This window comes from Oratosquilla oratoria, chromosome 33 (assembly GCF_046742065.1).
Source record: "Oratosquilla oratoria isolate Oo_2021 chromosome 33, ASM4674206v1, whole genome shotgun sequence".
NCBI lineage: Eukaryota > Metazoa > Arthropoda > Malacostraca > Stomatopoda > Squillidae > Oratosquilla > Oratosquilla oratoria.
The window spans coordinates 38,779,313-38,802,932 of NC_134809.1; the positions used below are offsets into that span (position 1 = coordinate 38,779,313).

The 23,620-nt window shown below is 38.5% G+C and overlaps 1 protein-coding gene across 6 annotated transcripts in view; it reads left to right on the forward strand.

Moving 5' to 3' along the window:
- The window catches only part of l(3)80Fg (dnaJ homolog subfamily C member 16 l(3)80Fg), a 154,452-nt gene that overhangs the window by 104,966 nt on the left and 25,866 nt on the right, over positions 1-23,620 (forward strand). For all 6 annotated transcript variants that reach the window (XR_012965710.1, XR_012965712.1, XR_012965711.1 and 3 more), the window contains exons 13-14: positions 8,706-8,942; positions 18,681-18,885. Coding sequence is in view for 3 of the 6 variants with exons in the window: in XM_076172811.1 (XP_076028926.1) it covers positions 8,706-8,942; positions 18,681-18,885 (442 nt within the window). In the remaining 3 variants the exon portion in view is untranslated. The remainder of the gene's footprint in view (positions 1-8,705; positions 8,943-18,680; positions 18,886-23,620) is intronic.

A 23,620-nucleotide genomic window follows, 5' to 3' on the forward strand; every position in this document is an offset into this window, starting at 1 on the left:
ATCCTGTGGGGCCACAACTCCCACTGTAAGTTTGAATACAGTGGCTAGAATGCTAGGTTGTGCATGTGTGGGATTGGGTAGGCTAGGTTAGGTTTGGTTTAATTAGATTAGAATGACCCACTCATCTTTTACTTGCCCACCCAAAACCCCCAATTCCCAGCTTCCAGGCTCACTCCCAATATTGTGAAGGGGAGGGGGTGACATACCTCGAAAACAATGCATTTCTAGCAGAAACTTCATAACACTAATGAGTCATAGAATTGTCCACATTGGTATAAAACCCCATTTCTATTTTGATAAATTGAGTATTTTACTGGTATAATTGTAAGAGGGGTGGCTCATAACTCAAAAATACAAAATTTTCAATTAAAATATCATAGAAGAAAAGTCTTAGAATTGTCCAAAACAGTAAAAAAACACCTACATACATATACCAAGGCTTTTTCCCCCTTACAAGGGAGGTAGCCAAAAAGGAAAAACATAAAATAATTTCCACCCAATCCATCCCTGAATACACTCCACAGCCCTCCACCCTCCCTCTTATCTTAGCACCTCCTGGATGACGGGTCATCCCTGCACCTTGTCCACTGCCCTGGATCAGAAGCAGTGTCACAAGACACAGCACATCCACAGCAAGGCCGCTTCATTAAATTGGCGACCCCCCCCTCTCCGTCCTCCCATTGCATAAAAGGAGAGGATGGGGAGAAATCCCTTCGGGCTGCATCAACTTTTGCTCACGCATACTACCTCATCCCCCATCCCTCCGCCCATTCCACCTCATGCAATCACATCATCATCCATATACAACCATTCTCCATTCACCCCTGTCTTCTGTCCTTTCCCGTCCTTCCTCAACAGACATTCCCCTCTTCCCCAAAGCCCCCTTCACCCCATCCATCCACCTCATCCTAGGATGTCCCCTCATGTTCACTCCCTCCACATCTGCCTTCCATACCTCTTTTACTAGTCTTTTTTCACTCATTCTTTCCATGTGTCCAAACCATCCTAATATTCTTTCATCAACCCTATCTCCCAGCTCCTTTTCCACTCCTGTTCTCCTCCTCACCTCCTCATTTCTCACTCTATCTAGCCTAGTATTCCCCATCATACTTCTCAGACATCTCATCTCAAACACATTCAAACTCCTTCTCTCTTCCTCTCTTATGTTCCATGTTTCTGCCCCATACAGTGCTGTTGGCACAAGCACTCCTTCATACAATCTCCTCTTAATATCCATTCCCAAATATCTATTCCTCATTACACTCTTTAATCCACCAAGGCATTTACTCGCTTCTCTCAATCTACATTCTACCTCCACCTTCACTCCACCTTTTCCTGCTACACTTGCACCCAAGTATCTAAAACTATCCACTTCCTCCAGTCGCTCTCGCTTAATGCTCACTTCCAGTCTAGTGCCACTTTCACTCCTTGTACATCTCATCACCTTACTTTTACCCACATTTATCTTTAGCTTTCTTCTATCACATACTCTCCCAAACTCTGCCACCAACTTCCTTAATCCCTCCTCCGATCCTGCCACAAGCGCTGTGTCGTCCGCAAACAACAGCTGACTCACCTCCCACTTTTCTCCATTTTCTTTAACCATCTCCAATCCCTGACCCACTACCCTCGCATTTACCTCTGGCACCACCCCATCCATGTATAAGTTGAACAGCCAGGGTGACATAATGCATCCTTGACGAAGTCCCACCTTTACCTCGAACCACTCACTCTCTCCATTTCCAATCCTGACACAAGCTCTACTACTCTCATAAAAACTCTTGACAGCTCCCAGAAGCTTTCCTCCTATCCCGTATATCTGCCTAACCTCCCACAGTGCCTTTCTGTCTACCCTATCATAAGCCTTTTCCAGATCCATAAAAGCCCAAAAAACATCCTTCCCCTTTCCTATAGCTTTCTCACATATCTGTCTTACCACAAAGATCTGATCTACACAACCTCTACCTGTCCTAAATCCACACTGTTCCTCACCAATTACTCCTTCTGTTCCTCTCCTAATCCTCTCAATCAAGATCCTCCCATAAGCCTTCCCAACTACACTTAACAAGCTAATCCCTCTGAAACTACTACATTCACACTTGTGGGAGTGTTTTTATGCCTTTCCCTTTTTGGCTACCTCCCTTTATATGTATGTATGTAAAGAGGAACTATACAGGCACTCCTCCAGTCCTCCGGCACTCTACCCTCTCTTCAGCAAACATTAAATAACCTCACCATCCAGTCCACCATCACTGTACCTCCCTTTTTCAGACATTCTACATGGCATCCATCCAGACCAGGTGCCTTACCTGCTTTCATCATCTTAACAACTGCCTTCACCTCATCCTTCCTTATTTTCTCCTCCATTCTCCTCACTCATCACTCTCATTTTCCTCACTCTCACTCTCCTCACTCTCACTCATTTTCTTCGCATTTCCCACTGCAGCTATCTTTCCCTCCCTATCCTCCTTCACATGTTTTTTGTAATGAAAATTTCTGTGGGTGTAATTCAGGATATTTTCCAACCTGTAATAATTGCATTGTGGTAACTAAGTGGATCATGAAATGCAATTGGAAATGAAATAAATGTTAATGTGGTTATTGAATAGTGATGAAACAATGTGTTATAGATCAGTTTGTTATATATGTTCTTTATGAAACCAGTGATGGTAGCTGGATATGTACCATATGTATAGGGAGTGAATATTCTGTCCGTGTTACTGAGAAGCTTGGGTATCAGTCTGTGTTTAGCACTCATTCTGACAGCATATTAGTGTTGCTTGTGATCATACATTTTCCAAACTTGTGTTCAGACACATTATTTGTAATTTGTTCAGTGCAAAGTTATAACCCTTGCAAGAATGTCCCCAAAGAAAAGACCTTAAGAAGACTGGGATAAGAGAAGACAAATCACCATAGTTGTGAAATGTGAAATCATTGAGAAGCAAGAACAAGGTGTGAGTGTGGCTGACCTAGCATACACATACATTTGGACTACATCAGCAATTTGCACTATCCTCAAGAATAAGGATAAGATTAAGGAGATAGATGCTTCAAAGCAAGACGAGAATATCTATGCAAGGGCCACATATTCTTGACAATGTTGAAAGGTTGCTTCTCATATGGATCAACAAGAAGCAAATGCATGGCAACACTTGAACAAAAAAATAGGGTGCAGGAGTCATGTTTTTGACTAAGAAAGGTTTAAATGTGACAAAGATAACAGAAGGAAAAAAATATGGAATTGGTTATGATTAAAGTTGAAAACAGATATATGAAAAGTAAAAAAAAAATATAGTAATAAATGTGGACCCAAAAACAAAGGCTTGGACTGATAGTGATCATTCCAAATACTGGAAGACACAAAGAATGCATTAATTTAGTTATTGAAAGAAAGAGGAAACATAATAATTATGAGCAACTTTAACTCTAAAAAAATATGTTGGGAAGAAATGACAGTAAAAGGTGGAGAGGAACTTTGGGAAAATATTCTACTGGATAAGACCATTGAATACACATTGACTCAATGGGTGAAGGAAAATACCAGATATAGAAACAACGAAGAACTGTCAAGACTAGACTTAATATTTACATCAAAGCCTGAAATCGTGGATAAAATGGAATACAAGACACCAATTGGGAAGAGTAACCGCATACTAATAGAGTTTGAACTAAACAAAAAAAATGAGGTGAGAAGAAATGAGAAACATAGAACAGGAAGACTAATGTAAAACAAAATGGACCTCGAAAAACTTTGAAATTTTTTTCAAAATGCTAAGTGGGAAATTTTTTTAAAGCAGTGTCGCAAGACACAGCACATCCACAGCAAGGCTGCTTCATTTAGTTGGCAACTCCCCCCTCTCCATCCCCTCATGCAGAAAAAGAGAAGACTGAGAGAAATCCCTTTGGGCTGCGTCAAATTATTTTTCACACATTTTCCCTCACCCCCATCCCCCACCCACTCCCTTTCATGCATTACAGCATCATCCATACACAACCATCCTTCCTCAACAGACATTCCCCTCTTTCCCAATGCCCTTTTTACCCCATCCATCCATTTCATCCTTGTTCACTCCCTCCTTCCACCTCTGCCTTCCACACCTTTTACCAATCTTTCATCACTCACTATTTCCATGTATCCAAACCATCCTAATACTCTTTCATCAACCCTATCTCCCAACTCACTCCCTTTCCACCCCAATTCTCCTCCTCACCTTGTTTCTCACTCTATCCAGCCTAGTAACACATATAATGCTTCTCAGGCACCTCATTCCGAACACATTCAAACTCCTCTCTTCCTCTTTTATGTTCCATGTTTGTGCCCCATACAGTGCTGTTGATACAATCACTTTTTCATACAATTTCCTCTTAGCATCCATTCCCAAATGTCTATATCTCATAACACTTTTTAATCCACCAAGGCACTTACTTCCTTCTCTCAATCTACATTCTACCTCCACCTCCACTCCTCCCTTTCCTGCCACATTTGCCCCCAAGTATCCAAAACTATCCACTTCCTCCAGTCTCTCTCCCTTAATACTCACTTCCAGTCTGCTGCCACTTTCTCTCCATGTACATCTCATCACCTTACATTTACCCACATTTATTTTCAACTTCCTTCTTTCATACACCCTCCCAAACTCCATCACCAACTTCTTCAATCCCTCCCCTGATCCTACCACATGTGTATTGTTGTCAGCAAATATCTCCTACTTTTCTCCACTTTCTTTAACCATCTCCAATACAGACCCATTACCCTTGTTACCTCTCGCACCACCCCTTCCATATATAAATTGAACAGCCAAGGCAACATAACACACCTCTGGCGAAGTCTCACCTTTACCTCAAACCACTCACTCTCTCCAGTTCTGATTCCAACACAGGCTCTTCTACTATTGTAAAAACTCTTGACTACTCTTATCAGTTTCCCTCATATCCCATATATCTGCAAAACCTCCCACAGTGCCTTCCTGTCTACCCTGTCATAAGCCTTTTCCAAATCCATAAAGGCCCAAAAAACATCCCTAACTTTTCCTAAAGCTTTCTCGCATAGTCTTACCACAAAAGTCTGATCCACACAACCTTCACCTGTCCTAAATCCACACTGTTCCTCACCAATTACTCCCTCTGTTCCTCTCCTAATCCTCTCAATCATAATCCTCCCATAAGCCTTCCCAACTACACTCAATAAACTGATCCCTCTGAAACTACAACACTCACACTTGTCCCCTTTCCCTTTGTAAAGTACAACTACACAGGCACTTCTCTAGTCCTCTGGCACTCTACCCTCTTTTAACAAATTGTTCACATGGTTGGTGAAATGGCAAATGACCTTTAATATCTCTTAATTGTAGCATGTTAAATATAGGGTTACACAACCCCAAAAATAGATACAGCTTAGATAACATGTTTTTAGAGAAAACTGAGTGTGAGAGAGACTTGGGAGTTCTAGTAAGTCCGGACCTTAAAACCAGGAAACAGTGCATTGTGCCAGGAATAAACCTAACAGAGCATTAGGTTTCATTGCTAGGATGGTAATGATTAGAACTGCAGAGGTGATTATCAAACTCTGTCTAGCGATAGACCCATCCTTGACTATGCGGTACAGTTTTGGTCTCCGTCCTATAGAATGGACATAAATTCTCTAGAATCAGTTCAGAGAAGAATGACCAAAATGATACATGGACTCAGAAATTTGCCTTACAAAGAGAGACTTAGGCACCTTAACTTGACGGGGCATTCTCTGTTAAATCAACCAAATTTTTTTTAAATTAACACCCTCATCTCTCAGATTTTGATGAAATATAGTTTATAGGGAAATCATAGGCCCTGAATCCATTTCTGAAATTTTTAGATCAATCAGACAAACGGTTCAAAAGATATGACCTCAGGAAATTTGAGGTCGTGTGTGAGGTCATATGTTTTCAGTGACCCATAACTTGGTTAATAATGATCAGAATTGCATATATGTATATATATTTAGAATCAGAAAAAGCCAAGGAATTCAAATATACAGGTTTTAAAACTCTAGGTTGAAAAATAATTAAGTTATACAAAAAACAATATTTGAGGTCACAATTTGACCTCTGGGTATCAAATGAGAATTTTTTTATCGATGTAAAAATGAAGGCAAAGGCATTAGCTATTAGAATCAGCAAAAAAAAAGTTTGTGTATGTAAGTATTTTTCATGAAACAAACCTATAAGTGAACACCATATTCCTAAGTCTGGAATATATATGTAATTTATAAATTTGGTGTTTTCTTAAATGAATTGAAAAGTACCAACAATGATTTTTTATTTTGTTCACTTGTAAATTAGTTACATAAAAAGTACTAACATTACCAAACATTTTATGATTGTTTCTCATTGCTAATGATTCTTTGTTTTTATATCCATAAAAAAATCTATATGTCAAAACATGGGTTTAAATGTGGAAAAATAGGTAGAACTGACTCCAGACTTATGAATATGGTGATCATTTATAGGTTAGTTTTATGAAAAATAATTACATACACAAACTTTTTTTGCTGATTCTAATGGCTAATGCCCTTGCCTTCATTTTTTAATCTATAAAAAAAATTCTCATATGATACCCCAGAGGTCAAATTGTGACATTAATTTTTTTTTTTTATAACCTTTTCAGCCTAGAGCTTGAAAACCTGTACATTTGAATTCCTTGGCTTTTTCTGATTCTAAGTATTTATACATATATGCAATTCTGATCATTATTAACCAAGTTAAGGGTCACTGAAAACATGACCACATGCGACCTCAAATTTCCTGAGGTCATATCTTTTGAGCCATTTGTCCGATAGATCTAAAAAGTTCAGAAATTGATTCAGGGCCCACAATTTCCCTCTATACAAAATTTCAGCAAAATCTGAGAGATGAGGGTGTTATCCTCTTCACTCCGGGGCACATCACACATCTGGCAGCATTGCTGCCCAACGTGCGATGTTGCTTCATAATAATCGCATTATAAAAAATAAAGTCAGTGCTCAATCGTTCATTCTCTTTCACCCGTGTATTTTGATAACCATAGAAAATTGATGAAGCCAGTTTAGAGAGAATGGAAATTACGTAGGTACGACTACATACATACATATACCAAGGCTTTTTCCCCCTTACAAGGTGGGTAGCCAAAAAGAAAAAGGCATAAAATCATTCCCACCCATTCCATCCCTGAATACACTCCACACCCCACCACCACCCTCCCTCTTATCTTAGCACCTCCTGAATGGTACGACTACAATAAATGTAATCAAGATGGCGACATCGGCATCATCGAGTACCCACTTGCTCCTTGTGCCGCCTACGTAGGCGTCACCGTATGGAAGTGGTTAAGCACTGGTTGATCTGACAGATGCAGAGTGCAGGGTGATGTAATAGAGGTGTTCTTGTGGATCAAAGGGTGATACAAACAAGGTCATCATATTAAAATAACAGGGCAGAAGGAAATGGGCAAGAATTGGTTTACTAATAGGGTGGTCAACGAATGGAATAGACTTAGTAACCATGTAGTGAGCGCTGAAACTATCAGTTGTTTTAAGAAATGGTTAGACAACTTTATGGATGAGGATGACAGATGGTGATGGATATGGAGCTGCCTTGTGTAGGCCTCATGGTCTTTTGCAGTCACCTTCATTCTTATATTCTTATGTAAATAACTTCAGTCAGTCCACCATTAATGTACCTACTATTTTTTTTAGACATTCTGTATGACACCTATCCAACCCAGGTGCCTTACCTGTTGTCATCATCTTAACAACTGTCATCACCTTATCTTTCCTTATTTCTCCTCCATTTTCCTCGCTCATCACTGTCTTTTTCTTAGTGCTTTCCACTGCAACTACCTTTCCCTCCCTATCCTCCTTCATATTTAGCAACTCCCAAAAATATCCTGCCCATCTTCCTCTTACTGTCTTCTCTTCCATTATCATCTCTCAATCTGCACCTTTTACCTGTTTTTCTCCGCTTGATTCACCTCCTCTTCATCTCTTAATTTCTTTCCAATTTTTTTTTTTATTACTTTAAATATTTTCTGTCATACTCTTACTCCATTTCACATATGCTCTCGTCTTTGCCTCCTTTATCATATGCTTTACTTCTCTTTTCTTTGTACCTCTCATATGATTCTCTCATCCTATTTTGTAACCAACCTGTGAATGCCTGCTTCTCATCTACCTTCTTTGATTCCTCATCCCACCACTCATTATCCTTCCTTCTATTTCGTATCATCTTCCTTGCTCAACACACCGTCTTTGCACACCTTATGACTCCCTCCTTGAACCATCCCCATTCCTTCTCCACTCCTAGTTTTACTCTATCCTTCACTCCCTCCCACTCCTCTCTCAGCTATTTGTACTCCTTTTCTTTCTCATTTGAGCAATTTACTCTAAGCACCTCCCTACCCTCAGTATTTTTCCTCTTTCTCCATCCTCCACTCTCAACTTACTTTCCACCAAAAAATGATCTAATATTCCCCAACTTTCTCCCCTTTGAACATGTATATCTTTAACTCTTCTTACTATTCTCTGGGTTACCACTAAAGTCCATTAACACCCCTATCTATCACCCTTCCATCCACCATCCTCTTCCATGTGTACTTAAGCTTGACTTTCTAAACACATAATGCCACCATAATCAAAAGTAAATCATGTTCTTACCCTGCTCATAACTTTCAAATATTTCTCTTCCTACTAGTAAACTTGAAGAAGAAAGTATAAATGGGAAGAACAGCCAAACAGGAAAAGATGGGGAAAAAGCTGGTAACAGCATCAACACTGTACAGCTACGCATACATGAGTTACGAGGGGAAACCTACAATGGACTTGTCCGTCTACTCAAGCCAGGCTGCCGCACCATTGTCCTTTTATGTGATGGAGAGAGTAAAAGTAAACTGGTGCCCAAGCTCTACAAAGCCTGTTGGCCATATCGCAAGTAAGTGTCTTAAGCATAGTTTATTATTGCTCCATGATAATTTGCTCTCTTATGATATTTAGTGCTGTGGAAGTTGATGAGATTGTGTAGGTACCTCTCACAATAACTTTGAATACTTGAATCACAGTGTGAAAGAAAAAATTACTGAATTTCATGCCTAAGCCAACATTTGCCTCACAAAATTCTAAAAATGGTGAACTGCTTGAGAATTGGTTAAAAATTTGAAAGGGATGAAAATTATGTTCATAGAGTATTGCCTTCTTTATTGGATATAATACCTTTCTGATACATTTCTATATCCTTAACCTTTTCTCTGCATTGTCCAGAAAGTTTGGTTCCCCAAAATATATATATATATATATATATATATATATATATATATATATATATATATATATATATATATATGTATATATATATATATATATATATATATATATATATATATATATATATATATATGTATAGTAACAAATCTACAATTGATAGGGGAATTCCAATTACTATTTTTTGGGATTTTGGACTAGGTTTCCCTTGCAGATGATTAATCACACAGGAAATCAGAGATAAAGCACAAATGTTTTCTTTTACATGTATGGATGCTCGCTGGCTGAGCGGGTTAGGGTGTCGTTACTTGCGGCGAAGGTCGAGGTGAGGGCGGTTCGAATCCTGCCACCAGCGAAGTTGAACCAAGGGCATGGTTCATTAAATTCCACGCTACAAAGCCCTCTGTGAGGGGCACCGTCCTAACCTCCTGATAGGGAGGAGTGTGTGACGTTAAAACATATTATATCATCATATTTCACTACTCTTTGCATGCTATGGAAACAGATGCACTATTTTTTTTACAATGACATACATATACCAAAGCCTTTTTTCCCCTGACAAGGGAGGTAGCCAAAAGACAAGGGCATAAAATCCACTCCTACCCATTCCATCCCTACATACTCCATTCCCATTTACCCCCCTCCCTTCCTCTTATCTTGGCTCCTCCTGGATGATGGGTCATCCCTGCATCTCGCCCACTGCCCTTTGTCAGAAACAGTGTCACAAGACACAGCACATCCACAGCAAGGCCACTTCATTAAATCAGTGACACCCCCCCCCCTCTCCATCCCCTCATGCAGAAAAGGAGATGGAGATAAATCCCTTCGGGCTGTGTCAATTTGTTTTTCATACATATTCCCTCACCCCCCATCCCCCACCCACTCCCTTTCATGCATCACAGCATCATCCATACACAACCATTCTCCATTCACCCCTATCTTCTGTCTTCATCCTTCCTCAACAGACATTCCCCTCTTTCGCAATGCCCTTTTTTACCCCATCCATCCATCTCATCTTTGTTCACCCCCTCATGTTCACTCTTAACTTTGCCTTCCACACCTTTTTTTACTAATCTTTCTTCACTCATCCTTTCCATGTATCCAAACCATCCCAATACTCTTTCATCAACCCTATCTCTCAACTCCCTTTCCTCCCCCATTCTCCTCCTCATCTTGTTTCTCGCTCTATCCAGCCTAGTAACACATATAATACTTCTCAGGCATTTTATCTCAAACACATTCAAACTCCTCTATTCCTCTCTTATGTTCCATGTTTGTGCCCCATACAGTGCTGTCGCCACAATCTCTCCTTCATACAATCTCCTCATAGCATCCATTCCCATTCCATGGATTATGTTGTGATACATGAGGTGGAATGGGCAGGGGGATGGGGGGTGAGGTAGTATGTGTGAGCAAAATCTGACGCAGCCCGAAGGGATTTTTCCCCGTCTTCTCCTTTTATGCATGGGGGGACGGAGAGGGGGGGTCGCCAATTTAATGAAGCGGCCTTGCTGTGGATGTGCTGTGTCTTGCGACACTGCTTCTGACCCAGGACAGTGGACAAGGTGCAGGGAGGGTGGAGGAGTGTGGAGTTTTTTCAGGGATGGTATGGGTGGGAATGATTTTATGCCTTTTCCTTTTTGGCTACCTCCCTTGTAAGGGGGAAAAAGCCTTGGTATATGTATGTATGTGTGCTATTTCTCATTACACTTTATATGAAAAAACTCTTATAAACCCAAGTCTTTTTAAGACTAGAATATGCATCATTTGAATGATCCCTACACAGAGTGAAGGATATATGGAAGATTGAGAGAATACAAAGAAAACAACCAAACTGATTCCCAGCCAGGAAAGGCTAAAAGCACTGGATCTCTCAACTTTGAAAGATGAAAGAGAAAGAGGTGATATAATTACAGTAATCAGATCACTGAAGGAGATAGATTACATTGACAGAAGAGATGTTTTCATTATGGATAGGAGGGCTTTAAAGGTCATGAGAACAAGTAACCCCTTTGATACGATGACGCCTACGTAGGCATCATGAGGAGCAAGTGGGTACGCGAGGATGCTGATGTCGGCGTCTTGATTATATTTATTGTAGTTGTACCTGCATGACCCCCATACTCTGTAAACTGGCTTCATCATATTTTCTATGGTTATCAAAATTCATGGGTGAAAGAGAGAACGAGCTAAATATAGCGGTAACTTTATTTTTTATAATGCGAGTATTATGACGCAACATCGCACGTCTGGCAGCTAATGCTGCCTGCGAGATTTTGGCCCGGAGTGAAGGGGTAAAGAAAGACAACATGTGGAAAGGATGTGAAGTTTACAGTTTTTCATAGAGATGCATAAATACTTGGAATAGTTTAGGTGATATAGCCCTAGCTGAAACAACACATGAATTAAAATAAAAATATGATAATTGATAATCAAGGATATAGACTAAGAACTGTACATGAATTTGAGGCTATATATGAAAAACTGGAGAATAGGAAATGGGACCCAACAAGCAATTAAGTAAATACATATCACACTACATCTCACAAACATCACCAACTGAATGCATGAAAAAACAGCAGAATACTACTCAAACATTTATAATAACTTACCACCTATCATCTCAAGTGACTTGACACCCGACAAACATGTAAACAAATTATTTGGAGAGACCTACAATTTATTAAGATTAATAAAAGTGGCCTTTGACTACATGGATGAGGAGATGGTTAAAAAATTAATTGTTACATTGATAAGACCGAAATTAGAATATGCTATATCAATGTGGGCACCTAGCACAAAAAAAACAACAAGGAAATTAGAAAGAATCCAAAGAGCGGCAATAAAGATGGCACCCACACTATCAAATTTGACATATGAACAAAGATTGGAAAAATTACAGCTGTCAACATAAGAGCAGAGAAGGGCGACTTGTTGACCATTTTCAGAATTATGAAAGGGATGGAAGTTCTCAATAGAGATGACCTATTAAAATGGGACAAAAGAGAAACAAGAGGACACGCAAAGAAATTAAAGAAAGACAGTTACAGAAGAGACCTGAAAAAGAACAGTTTCCCACACAGAGTGATCGATATCTGGAATGGGCTGAACAGTGAAACAGTAAGTGCCAGAACTATACATTAGTTCAAAACTAAACTGGACGTGGAGAGATACGAAAATGGGTCACAACGAGCATAGCTCCTGTCCCGTAAAATACAACTAGGTAAAATACACAAAACATCCACACAATAACAGATACACAATCAAGCAATGGCTCAAGTAGGACGTATGGAAAGAAGCTCTGAAGCGCTAAGCAGCCCGCCGTTGACAGACGAATTTGAAACAGGCACTAGTGTTTACTAAAAAAGCAGGAAGGGAGAAGTGTATTATGAGTGACCAAAATGTAACTGTCTTTTTGTCTTTATTATTATTATTTTATTTTTTTGGTATTAGTTACTCTAAAAATGGAAGAAAATGATGGTGATTTAAGGAAGAAAGAACCAACAAAGAGATGCCTGAATGTAAGTAGGGTGGAATCACCACGGGGGTGATCCCCAAAAGGACATGCCTGAACGAAACTCCAAAGACTTACCAAAGGTTTGGGAAAAAAAAAAAAAAAAAAAAATCAGGTTTTGACAGAGAGGGTGGAATTATGAATAGAGGGATAGAAATAGATATAAAGCCCAGGTTTAAAAATATAATGAGAAATAGAGAGATCAATGACTTATTAGATGAAATAATTGAACTAAAATGTGAGTACAAGATGTATAAAGAGGTAGCCCTACTAAGAGGGACAAATGAAGAGACTAACAGAGATAGATGATTTGAAAAAGGAACTAAATAGGATCAAGGGAGAAAATGAAAGATTGAAAAATGAAGATATAAATAAAAATGAGGCATTAAAAAAAGAAATGAAGGACCAAATACAGGCAGTGACTGAGAAAGTGGAAGAGAAGATCAAAGAAAATTATTTCCAAGAAATAAAGAAACAGTGGAAAGTAGAACAGGAAAATAAAAAATTATCTTTTAAAGAAATAGTGGAGCAACAAGTCAAGGAAAATGCTAAGGAAATGATAATTAAAGTAATTAAGGAGCTAGGCAATGATGATCCTAGATATTAGAGAGAAAAAGAAGAGAAAGAGATTGCTAAAGCAATTCTGAAAGAGATTGAAGAGGAAGGACAGAATATAGATAGAAATTGAGGAAACATATTGAATAGGAAAATACTCAAAAAAAAAAAAAAAAAAGCGATATACACCACTAAAAGTAAAATTTAGGTCTCAAATGATAGAAGAGGAGGAAGTACTATCTAGAACAACAAAACTAGCAAATAGTTATCATTACAAAAATGTATACATGAAAAAAGAAATGAATGGTGAAGAAAAGAGAAAGAAAAGGAACTTAGAAATGAAGCAAATGAAAAAATGAAAGAACTGACATTTTTTTTTTTTTTTTTTTTTTTTTTTGAGAGAGAGAGAGAGAGAGGTGGACCTGAGGCTGAGAAAATTGTATATCAAGAAAAAGGATACAAAGTAGACAGAAAAGGATGAGAAAGGAAAAAACTAAAGATAGCTTATACCAACATAGACAGAATGATTTCAGGAATGAATGAATTAAATGACTATCTGGTATTAGAAAAAACAGACATAATGGGAATTGTAGAAACAAAATTAAAAAGTCCTCTACCACCAAATACTGTGGGTTAAGATCTATGCAACTATTGGACAAAAATAGAAAGGAAAAATAGGGTTGGGGAGTATAATTTTTGACTAGAAAAGACTTAAATGTGACAGAGATAACAGAAGGAAAAAACTGTGTAATTGATTATGATAAAAGTTGAAAGCAGTTACATGAAAATTAGAAAATTTGTAGTAGTGTATGTGCCCCCAATACACAGTCCTGGACAGAAAGCGATCATTCTAAACTGTTGGAATATACAAAATATCAACTAATATACTGAAAGAGGAAATATAGTAATTATGGGTGATTTTAACTGAAAAGAAATATGTTGGGAAGAAATGACAGTGAAGAGTGGAAAAGACTTATTGGGAAACATACTACTTGATATGACCATTGAATACACAATGACTTGGTGGGTAAAAGAAAATACCAGATACAGAAACAATGAGGAACCATCAAGACTAGATTTATTACTTATGTAAGAACCTGAAATTGTGGACAGAATTGATTACAAAACTCCAACAGGGAAGAGTGACCATGTACTAATAGAATTTGAACTAAAAGAGCAAATGGACTTAAGAAAAAATGAGAAACATAGAAAAGGAAGGCTAATGTACAACAAAACAAATTTTGAGAAACAAAAAATTCTTTCAAAATGCAAACTGGGATAAGTTCCTAAATGAAGAAACAAAGATGGAAGAGAAATGGAACATACTAAAAGAAATTTATAATGAGGGAGTGAACAAATATGTACCACAACAGAAGCAAGAAAAAGTAAACATAAAAAGCTGATACAACAAAAAATGTAGTGAGGCTAAGGATAAAAGAGGCAAAGCTTGGAAAAGATGGGGAAAAAAATGAGTAGACGGCAAACATATATCAAACTTAGAAATTATTATGTAAAAATACGCAGAGATGAGAAGAGAAACTATGAAAGAGATATAACAGAAAAATGCAAGGAACAACCTAAACTATTTTATTGGTATGTAAATGGTAAACTAAAAAACAAACGAAATGGAAAAACTGCACCAGGGAAATTATGAATAAGAAGTAGAAATGGCCGAAATTATGAACAATCATATCAAATCAGTATTCACAATTGAAAGTTTACAGAACTGTGAGGAAATAGAGAGAGAGAGATACTCCCCAACGAAGGAAATAACTGTAACACAGAAAATCAGAGACCAAATAAAAAACCCTGATGTCAGAAAATCACATGGTTTGGATGTAATTGTAAATTGGATATTAAAAGAATGCATAGAGGAATTGACGGATAAAACATACACTATAAATACTCCAAGAAGGAAAGGTACCACAAGACTGGAAAAATGCAAATATTGTACCAATATATAAAGGAGGGAACAAGGAAAATCAAGCCAACTACAGACCAGTCTCCCTTACAAGCACAATAGCAAAAATATGTGAAAAAGTTATCAAAAGTAGATGGTTTAAACATCTGGAAGAATAGAATATACTGAATCCAAATCCATATGAATTTAGACAAGGTAGATCATGTACAACAAACCTGATCTGCTTCTAATTGAGACTGATAGAAATAATACAAGAAAGGGATGGATGGGTAGACTGTGCCTTTCTAGACCTACAAAAAGCATTTGATATAGTACCACACAAAAATATGATAAGAAAAATAGAATCAATAGGTGGCATTAAAGGAAAATTATTGGAATGGATGGAAGACTTACTGACTGGGAGAAAAACGAGGGTAGTAATTAGACAAATACTCAAATTGGGAAGAAATGATAAGTGGTGTCCCGCAAGGTTCAGTATTGGCTCCAGTCATGTTTGCCATATATATAAATGACATGGATGAAGGAGTGGAGTGTTATATGAATTTCTTTGCAGATGACGCAAAAATACTAAAGAAAGTAAGAACAGAGGAAGATTGTGAATCATTAAAGTTAGACCTAGACATAATCTGGAAATTAACTCAAAAGTGGGAAGTAAACTTAAATATCAAGAAGTGTAGTATAATGGAGTTTGGAAAAAGTAAAAATAGAATATCAAGAGATTGTAAAATTGGTGAACAAGAAGTCAAAAAAGTGAACTCAGAAAGAGACCTTGGAGTAATAATCAGCAAAGCCATGACACTGGACAATCATATCAATAAAATAGTCAGAGAAACCTTCAACCTATTAAGGTCAATGAAAGTGGCATTTGACTATTTGGATGAGGAAATTGTTAAAAAGTATTAGTTACACTAATAAGACCAAAACTGGAGTATGCAGCAAACACTATGGACACCCAGTACTAAAAAGAATATAAAGAAATTAGAAAGAATACAAAGAAAAACGACAAAATTGGCACCAACTCTCTTTAAATTAACATATGAACAAAGATTGTCCAAATTGGAACTACCAACTCTGGAACAAAGAAGAGAAAGAGATCTACTGTCTATAGAATCATGAAAGGAATGGAAATCCTAGATAGAGATGATTTATTAGAATGAGACAATGGAAAAACAAGATATGAAACTCAAAAAGGATAACTATAGAAGAGATCTGAAAAAGAATAGCTTCCCACATAGAGGGGTGGATACCTAGAATTAATTAGATAAGGAAACAGTGTGTGCAAACGCTATTCAAGATTTTAAGAAAAAACTTGATGCTGAAAGATACAGACGGGTCACCACGAGCATAGCTCCCTTCCTGTATAATACAACTAGGTAAATACACTCAGATTACTAAACAAGCTTGTCAATACAGACCACCAAAATCGGAACTCTTCCAAGAATCCCCAAACATAAATCTCATGGAACAAAAAAATTCCCACATCTACTAAGAACCACACTGGCATGCTTGTGTTCAGGACAACATCCAGCATTGAAACAGAACCAACACAGAGTAGACCTAACCACATATTCCAACTTCTCTAGATCCAACTACTACACAGAGGATATAGAATAACTCATATTACAATGCTGCATACTAACAATCTCTAGACAACATATCTTTGAATGACTGGTGGACCCACCCAGATACTGTTCCTAGGGGTTTGAAGGTTGCAGGTCTTTTGCAAGGAAGACCAGGGATAATGGTTTGATTTTAATTCTTTAAGGAGAGGATCATCCCTATCTCTCACCCAATGCTCAGGGTCAGAGGCAGTAGAGCAGGACACTATACTTTCACAGCAGGGTCCAACAGTTGGAGCTAGTTTATCCCCACCAGAATTTACTAAGCAGAAAAGAAGAAATCCTTTTGAATGTTAGATCCTCATCCACTCATAGCTGCTTCACTTACACCTATCTTTTGCCCTCTTCCCTTCTTCATGGAGTGTCACTTTCACCCCATCCACATTGGGTTGGGTCTTGGTGGTTTGACTGGGTCTGTACATATTGTTGTTTTACCAGGCTTCTGTTATTTTATTGATTTATTATTACATTATTACATTTATATTATAGTGTACATACGATAGAATAGCACAAAATTACTTCTGGTTAGGTTAGATTGCATATTATCCAGTTTATGAAGGATCATAACCTACCCACTGGGCCCCAGTGCCTATATCTGTTGAAACCCAAAACTGGACCCTTTGGCATCAATTGGATAGATGTTGGAGGGATTACTGTTCCTGCTGTTCATCTTAAGATCTATCAACATCTCACATCCATCAGGAGGTTCATCCCGGAGAGGTTTGCATCCCAGGTTCAAGATCTCTATCAGCATTGCCTATCTTTCCTCCAAGGGGAGCTAACAACTAGCAGCTGCTCTGTTCCTTTTCCTCCAACTAACCAGTGACATAGTAAAATTCCTACAGTGAGTGCCAAAACTATACAAGATTTTAAGAACAAACTAGATGCGGAGAGATACAAAAGTAGGTCATATCAAGCATAACTCTCATCCCGTAAAATACAATTAGGTAAATGCACATATATAACATAGACAGCAGTGTAGTTTTTCTTCCCAGAGAGGTATGAGAAGGCTCAAGGACAATTGTTGACTACAGTGCAGCTATGAGTTTCCACATATTAAGATGTAAGGCAACAGTTATTACATATATAGATTGTTTATATTACCAGAATCATGTTATGCTATCAAAATCAATAAAAGGAAAGCAGGGATGTTATCCATAAGGTACAGGCACTTTTAGCAGATAAGGTTAGACATGTGCTGTGCAGATGTACCCATTTCTGACAGCAAAAAAAAAAAATTAAATTAGTGGTAGGAGAATATCTGTACCGTATGTACAGTTATGATGATGTTTTGATGCAGCTCAAAGGGATTTCTCCTCGTCTTCTCCTTTTCTGCATGAGGGGACGGAGAGGGGGGGTCGCTGAATTTATGAAGCGACCTTGCTGTGGATGTGCTGTGTCTTGCGACACTGCTTCTGACCCAGGGCAGTGGACAGGATGCAGGGATGACCCATCATCCAGGAGGTGCCAAGATAGGAGGGAGGGAGGAGGGTGGAGGGGAGTGGAATATATGGGAAATGAAATGGGTGGGAGTGATTTCTATGCCTTTTTCTTTTTGGCTATCCCCCGTGTAAGGGGGAAAAAGCCTTTGGTATATGTATGTATGTATGTATGATGATGTTATGGATTTTTTCTTTTCAGAAATAAAACTAATATTTGCTTACCTCAATATTAATCAAACTACAGCAATGTAATGGCACAAATGTATTTAAGTTCTTGGATAGCAAAAAAAGCTTAAACTAGTGGTAGGAGAATGTCTGGGCCTTACGTGCAGTTATGATGATATGGAATTTTTCTTTTCAGGAATAAAACTCTAATGTTTGCTTTCCTCAATATTGATCGACCTTCAGCAATGGAATGGTACAAACGTATTTTAGTTCTCGGACTCACTGAACCCAGGGATTTATCCATCAATCCCAAAAATACTATTGGCACTGTCATTGCTCTTAATGGTCATCGCAAGTACTATTGCCTCTTCCATGCCAAGCATCCTGAAGGACTAATGAAGGTAACATAAAAAGTCTGTTGAAGGATCTTTGTTTTTATTTGTTGAGTTATATATATAAAGCATGCTCTTCAGTTTAGTCAAGTTCCTTTATTGTTCAGATTTTCACTGCTGAATTAGAATAAGTTATGGAAGTTCAAACCACACCAAATTAGTTTTAGAATATAAGTGTAGTAGACACAGCTGGTATTGTATGTAAACCACACCAAATTAGTTTTAGAATATATAAAAGGAGCTGTCATTGTTTGCATCTGTCAAAAGCACACATTATATATCATATATGAGTTAAGTTTTGTATGTGTAATTACTTATGTGTATTATATAACATGGACAAATCTTTTACCATATGAATGCAGACATTAGCTCTGCAGCATGGGTTATTATTTATGTACTTCTTTGGTTTTGAAATTAGTAAGGTCCCTAGACACATACTATAAAAAAAAGTCATAGGGACAGACACATAAGAATGACAAGAAATGGTTCCCCAATTTCATTGCAGGAAGACAATGCAGAGTAAACCAAAACAACAAACTATAAGAACAAAATTATTATACAATGGAGTACCCCTAGGGTGTAGCACTTTTACCTATGCTATTCAATCTCTTTACAAGTGCCCAACCCCAGAATCAGAGTGTAATCCCAATGTACTTTCTTGTGCAGATGCTTTAACAATAACCCAGTATACTAACTACAAAATTGCAGCCAAGAACACCCAAACGTACATGAACAAACTAAAACAATGACTCAGAAATAAGAGAATGGAAGCCTCACTCCAAAAATCAACAGTGATATTCACTTCAGGCAACAATGAATAAAAAAGAAATCTAATAGTAAAACTAATGGCCAACCCTTTCATTGGAAAAGAACCCTAAAAATCTAAGTCTCACATTTGATATTTGTATGACTTTCAGCCCACATGTCAAAGATCTGACTGAAAATCTGTAAGAAAAAAAATCTAATAAAATCCATTGGAAACACTGACTTTGGACAACAGAAAGAAACTCCAATAAATCTTAATAAACCTCCTAAAGCAGTTCTTAAACACCATCCTTGACTACACCTCTATAGCATGGTTCCCAGCTGTCAACAAGATACATACATACATATATATACCAAGGCTTTTTCCCCCTTACAAGGGAGGTAGCCAAAAAGGAAAAGGCATAAAATCATTCCCACCCATTCCATCCCTGAATACACTCCACACCCCTCCACCCTCCCTCTTATCTTAGCACCTCCTGGATGACGGGTCATCCCTGCATCTTGTCCACTGCCCTGAGTCAGAAGCAGTGTCACAAGACACAGCACATCCACAGCAAGGCCACTTCATTAAATCGGCAAACCCCCCCCCCCTCTGTCCCCTCATGCATAAAAGGAGAAGACGGGGAGAAATCCCTTCAGGCTGCGTCAAAATTTGCTCACACATACTACCTCACCCCCCATCCCCCCTGCCCATTCCACCTCATGCATCACAACATTATCCCTATACAACCATTCTCCATTCACCCCTATCTTCTGTCCTCTCCCGTCCTTCCTCAACAGACATTCCCCTCTTCCACAAAGCCCCCTTCACCCCATCCATCCACCTCATCCTAGGACGTTCCCTCATGTTCACTCCCTCCACATCTGCCTTCCACACCTCTTTTACTAGTCTTTCTTCACTCATTCTTTCCATGTGTCCAAACCATCCTAATACTCTTTCATCAACCCTATCTCCCAATTCCCCTTCCACCCCTGTTCTCCTCCTCACCTCCTCATTTCTCACTCTATCTAGCCTAGTAACCTCCATCATACTTCTCAGACACCTCATCTCAAACACATTCAAACTCCTTCTCTCTTCCTCTCTTATGTTCCATGTTTCTGCCCCATACAGTGCTGTTGGCACAATCACTCCTTCATACAGTCTCCTCTTAGCATCCATTCCCAAATGTCTATTCCTCATTACACTCTTCAATCCACCAAGGCATTTACTTGCTTCTCTCAATCTACATTCTACCTCCACCTTCACTCCACCTTTTCCTGCCACATTTGCACCCAAGTATCTAAAACTATCCACTTCCTCCAGTTGCTCTCCCTTAATGCTCACCTCCAGTCTACTGCCACTTTCACCCCTTGAACATCTCATCACCTTACTTTTACCCACATTTATCTTTAGCTTTCTTCTATCACATACTCTCCCAAACTCTGTTACTGACTTCCTCAATCCCTCCTCTGATCCTGCCACAAGCGCAGTGTCGTCCGCAAACAACAGCTGGCTCACCTCCCACTTTTCTCCATTTTCTTTAATCATCTCCAATCCCTGACCCACTACCCTTGCATTTACCTCTCGCACTACCCCATCCATGTAAAGTTGAACAGCCAGGGCGACATAATACATCCTTGACAAAGTCCCACCTTTACCTCGAACCACTCACTCTCTCCATTTCTAATCCTGACACAAGCTCTACTACTCTCATAAAAACTCTTGACAGCTCCTAGAAGCTTTCCTCCTATCCCATATATCTGCATAACCTCCCACAGTGCCTTTCTGTCTACCCTATCATAAGCCTTTTCCAGATCCATAAAGGGCCAAAAAACATCCTTCCCCTTTCCTATAGCTTTCTCACATATTTGTCTTACCATAAAGATCTGATCTACATAACCGCTACCCGTCCTAAATCCACACTGTTCCTCACCAATTACTCCCTCTGTTCCTCTCCTAATCCTCTCAATCAAGATCCTCCCATAAGCCTTCCCAACTACACTTAACAAGCTAATCCCTCTGAAACTACTACATTCACACTTGTCCCCTTTTCCCTTGTAAAGTGGAACTATACAGGCACTCCTCCAGTCCTCCGGCACTCTACCCTCTCTTCAGCAAACATTAAATAACCTCACCATCCAGTCCACCATCACTGTACCTCCTTTTTTTAGACATTCTGCATGGCATTCATCCAGCCCAGGTGCCTTGCTTGCTTTCATCATCTTAACAACTGCCTTCACTTCACCCTTCCTTATTTCTCCTCCATTTTCCTCACTCATCATGGTCATTTTCTTAGCATTTCCCACTGCAACTATCTTTCCCTCCCTATCCTCCTTCACATTTAGCAACTCCCTAAAATATTTTTCCCATCTTCCCCTTACTGCCTTCTCTTGCATTATCCATCTGCACCTTTACCTTTTCTTCTCTACTTGATTCGTCTCCTCTTCCTCTCTTAATTTCTTTCCAAAACATCTTTTTATTACTTTCAAATTTGCTGTCGTACTCTTACCCCACTTCACATCTGCTCTCCTCTTTGCCTCCTTTACCTTTTGCTTTACTTCTCTTTTCTTTTCTTTGTACCTCTCATATGACTCCCTCGTCCTATTTTGTAACCAATCTGTGAAAGCTCGCTTCTTCTCTTCTACAACCTTCTTTGTTTCCTCATCCCATCATTCACTACCCTTCCTTCTATTTCCTCCTGTCCTTCTTGTTCCAACAAGATAAACTCAAATAACCTACAGTACACAATAAAGTAATAAGAATAATAACAGGATGCACCAGAACCATCCTAATTGGACACCTGCACACAGACACTAAAGTCTTCCCCATAGAACATAATATGAAAATGGTAGGAATACATTTCTTAGCTAGAACCCTAAACACCACTCACCCATCTCATTACATCAATCAAGCACCACTATCAGAACATGAAAAAAAAGCACTTGCAGCATACTACTTATCATTTACAACCTGCCACCTGTTCTACACAATTTACCTGTTACTTATCCTTTGACTTCTGCTGAAATCATTGGGGTGCTGTCGAAGACACATCCACCACTTTCCTCCAGTTCTCTCTGTCCTTCACCACTCTTTAGGACTTCGCTAGGTTCATGCCTGAGATTAGATATTTGTTTTAGACATGGTTCTCATGAAAATAGATAACATTATAAAAAAAAATGCAAAGTTGTACCTGGGCATGGTGATTAAACTTTGATATATATAGAATAACTTTCATTATTACTTCTAGGCAAAATGTACATCTCTTCTACTCAATGATCTCTTTAAAGTTTACTGTATCCTTCTGTTGGCCAGATAACCAGCCTTTGTACCTTCAACAATTCATTGACCTTATCTTCATTTGATATTGTTGTGGCCACACTTACTTATATGGTATTGAGAAAATTTATTTTTTTGATTTGGCAAAATCATATTCCCTTTTAAGTCAGTCAACATCTGCTTTCTGAACCAGGTTTGTGTCTTTTTTTTCAAGATTTGGGCATAGGTCATGAAGCTTGTGTATCAACCTAATTGTACAGGAAAGGAATAATACTCATTGGGTCCTGTTTCCTACTCTCCAATTTATCGTACCTAGCTATAAATTCGTGTACATTTTCAACTTAATCTATATCAGTGATTTCCAATCATATTTAGATATTAATAAATGTGTTGTTTCAGTTTGGAACATCTAGGCCATTCCAAGTATTTTTGCATCTATATGGAAAACTATATTCCTTCATATCCTTTTAACATGTAGTCTTCCTTAATTTGTTATCATGACCTCTTAAAGACCCCTATCCTTAATCAAGAGGTCTCTTCTGTCAGTACTGTAATAATATCACCTCTTTCTCTTTTATCTTTCAATGTTGGTAGACACAGTGCTTTCAGTCTTTACTCATATAGTTTATCTGCCAGGGTGGGGACCAATTTGGTAGCTATCTTTTGTAATCCCTTGATCTTGTATCAATGTAGGACTGTTTCTGTGTCACCACCCAAAAGTTG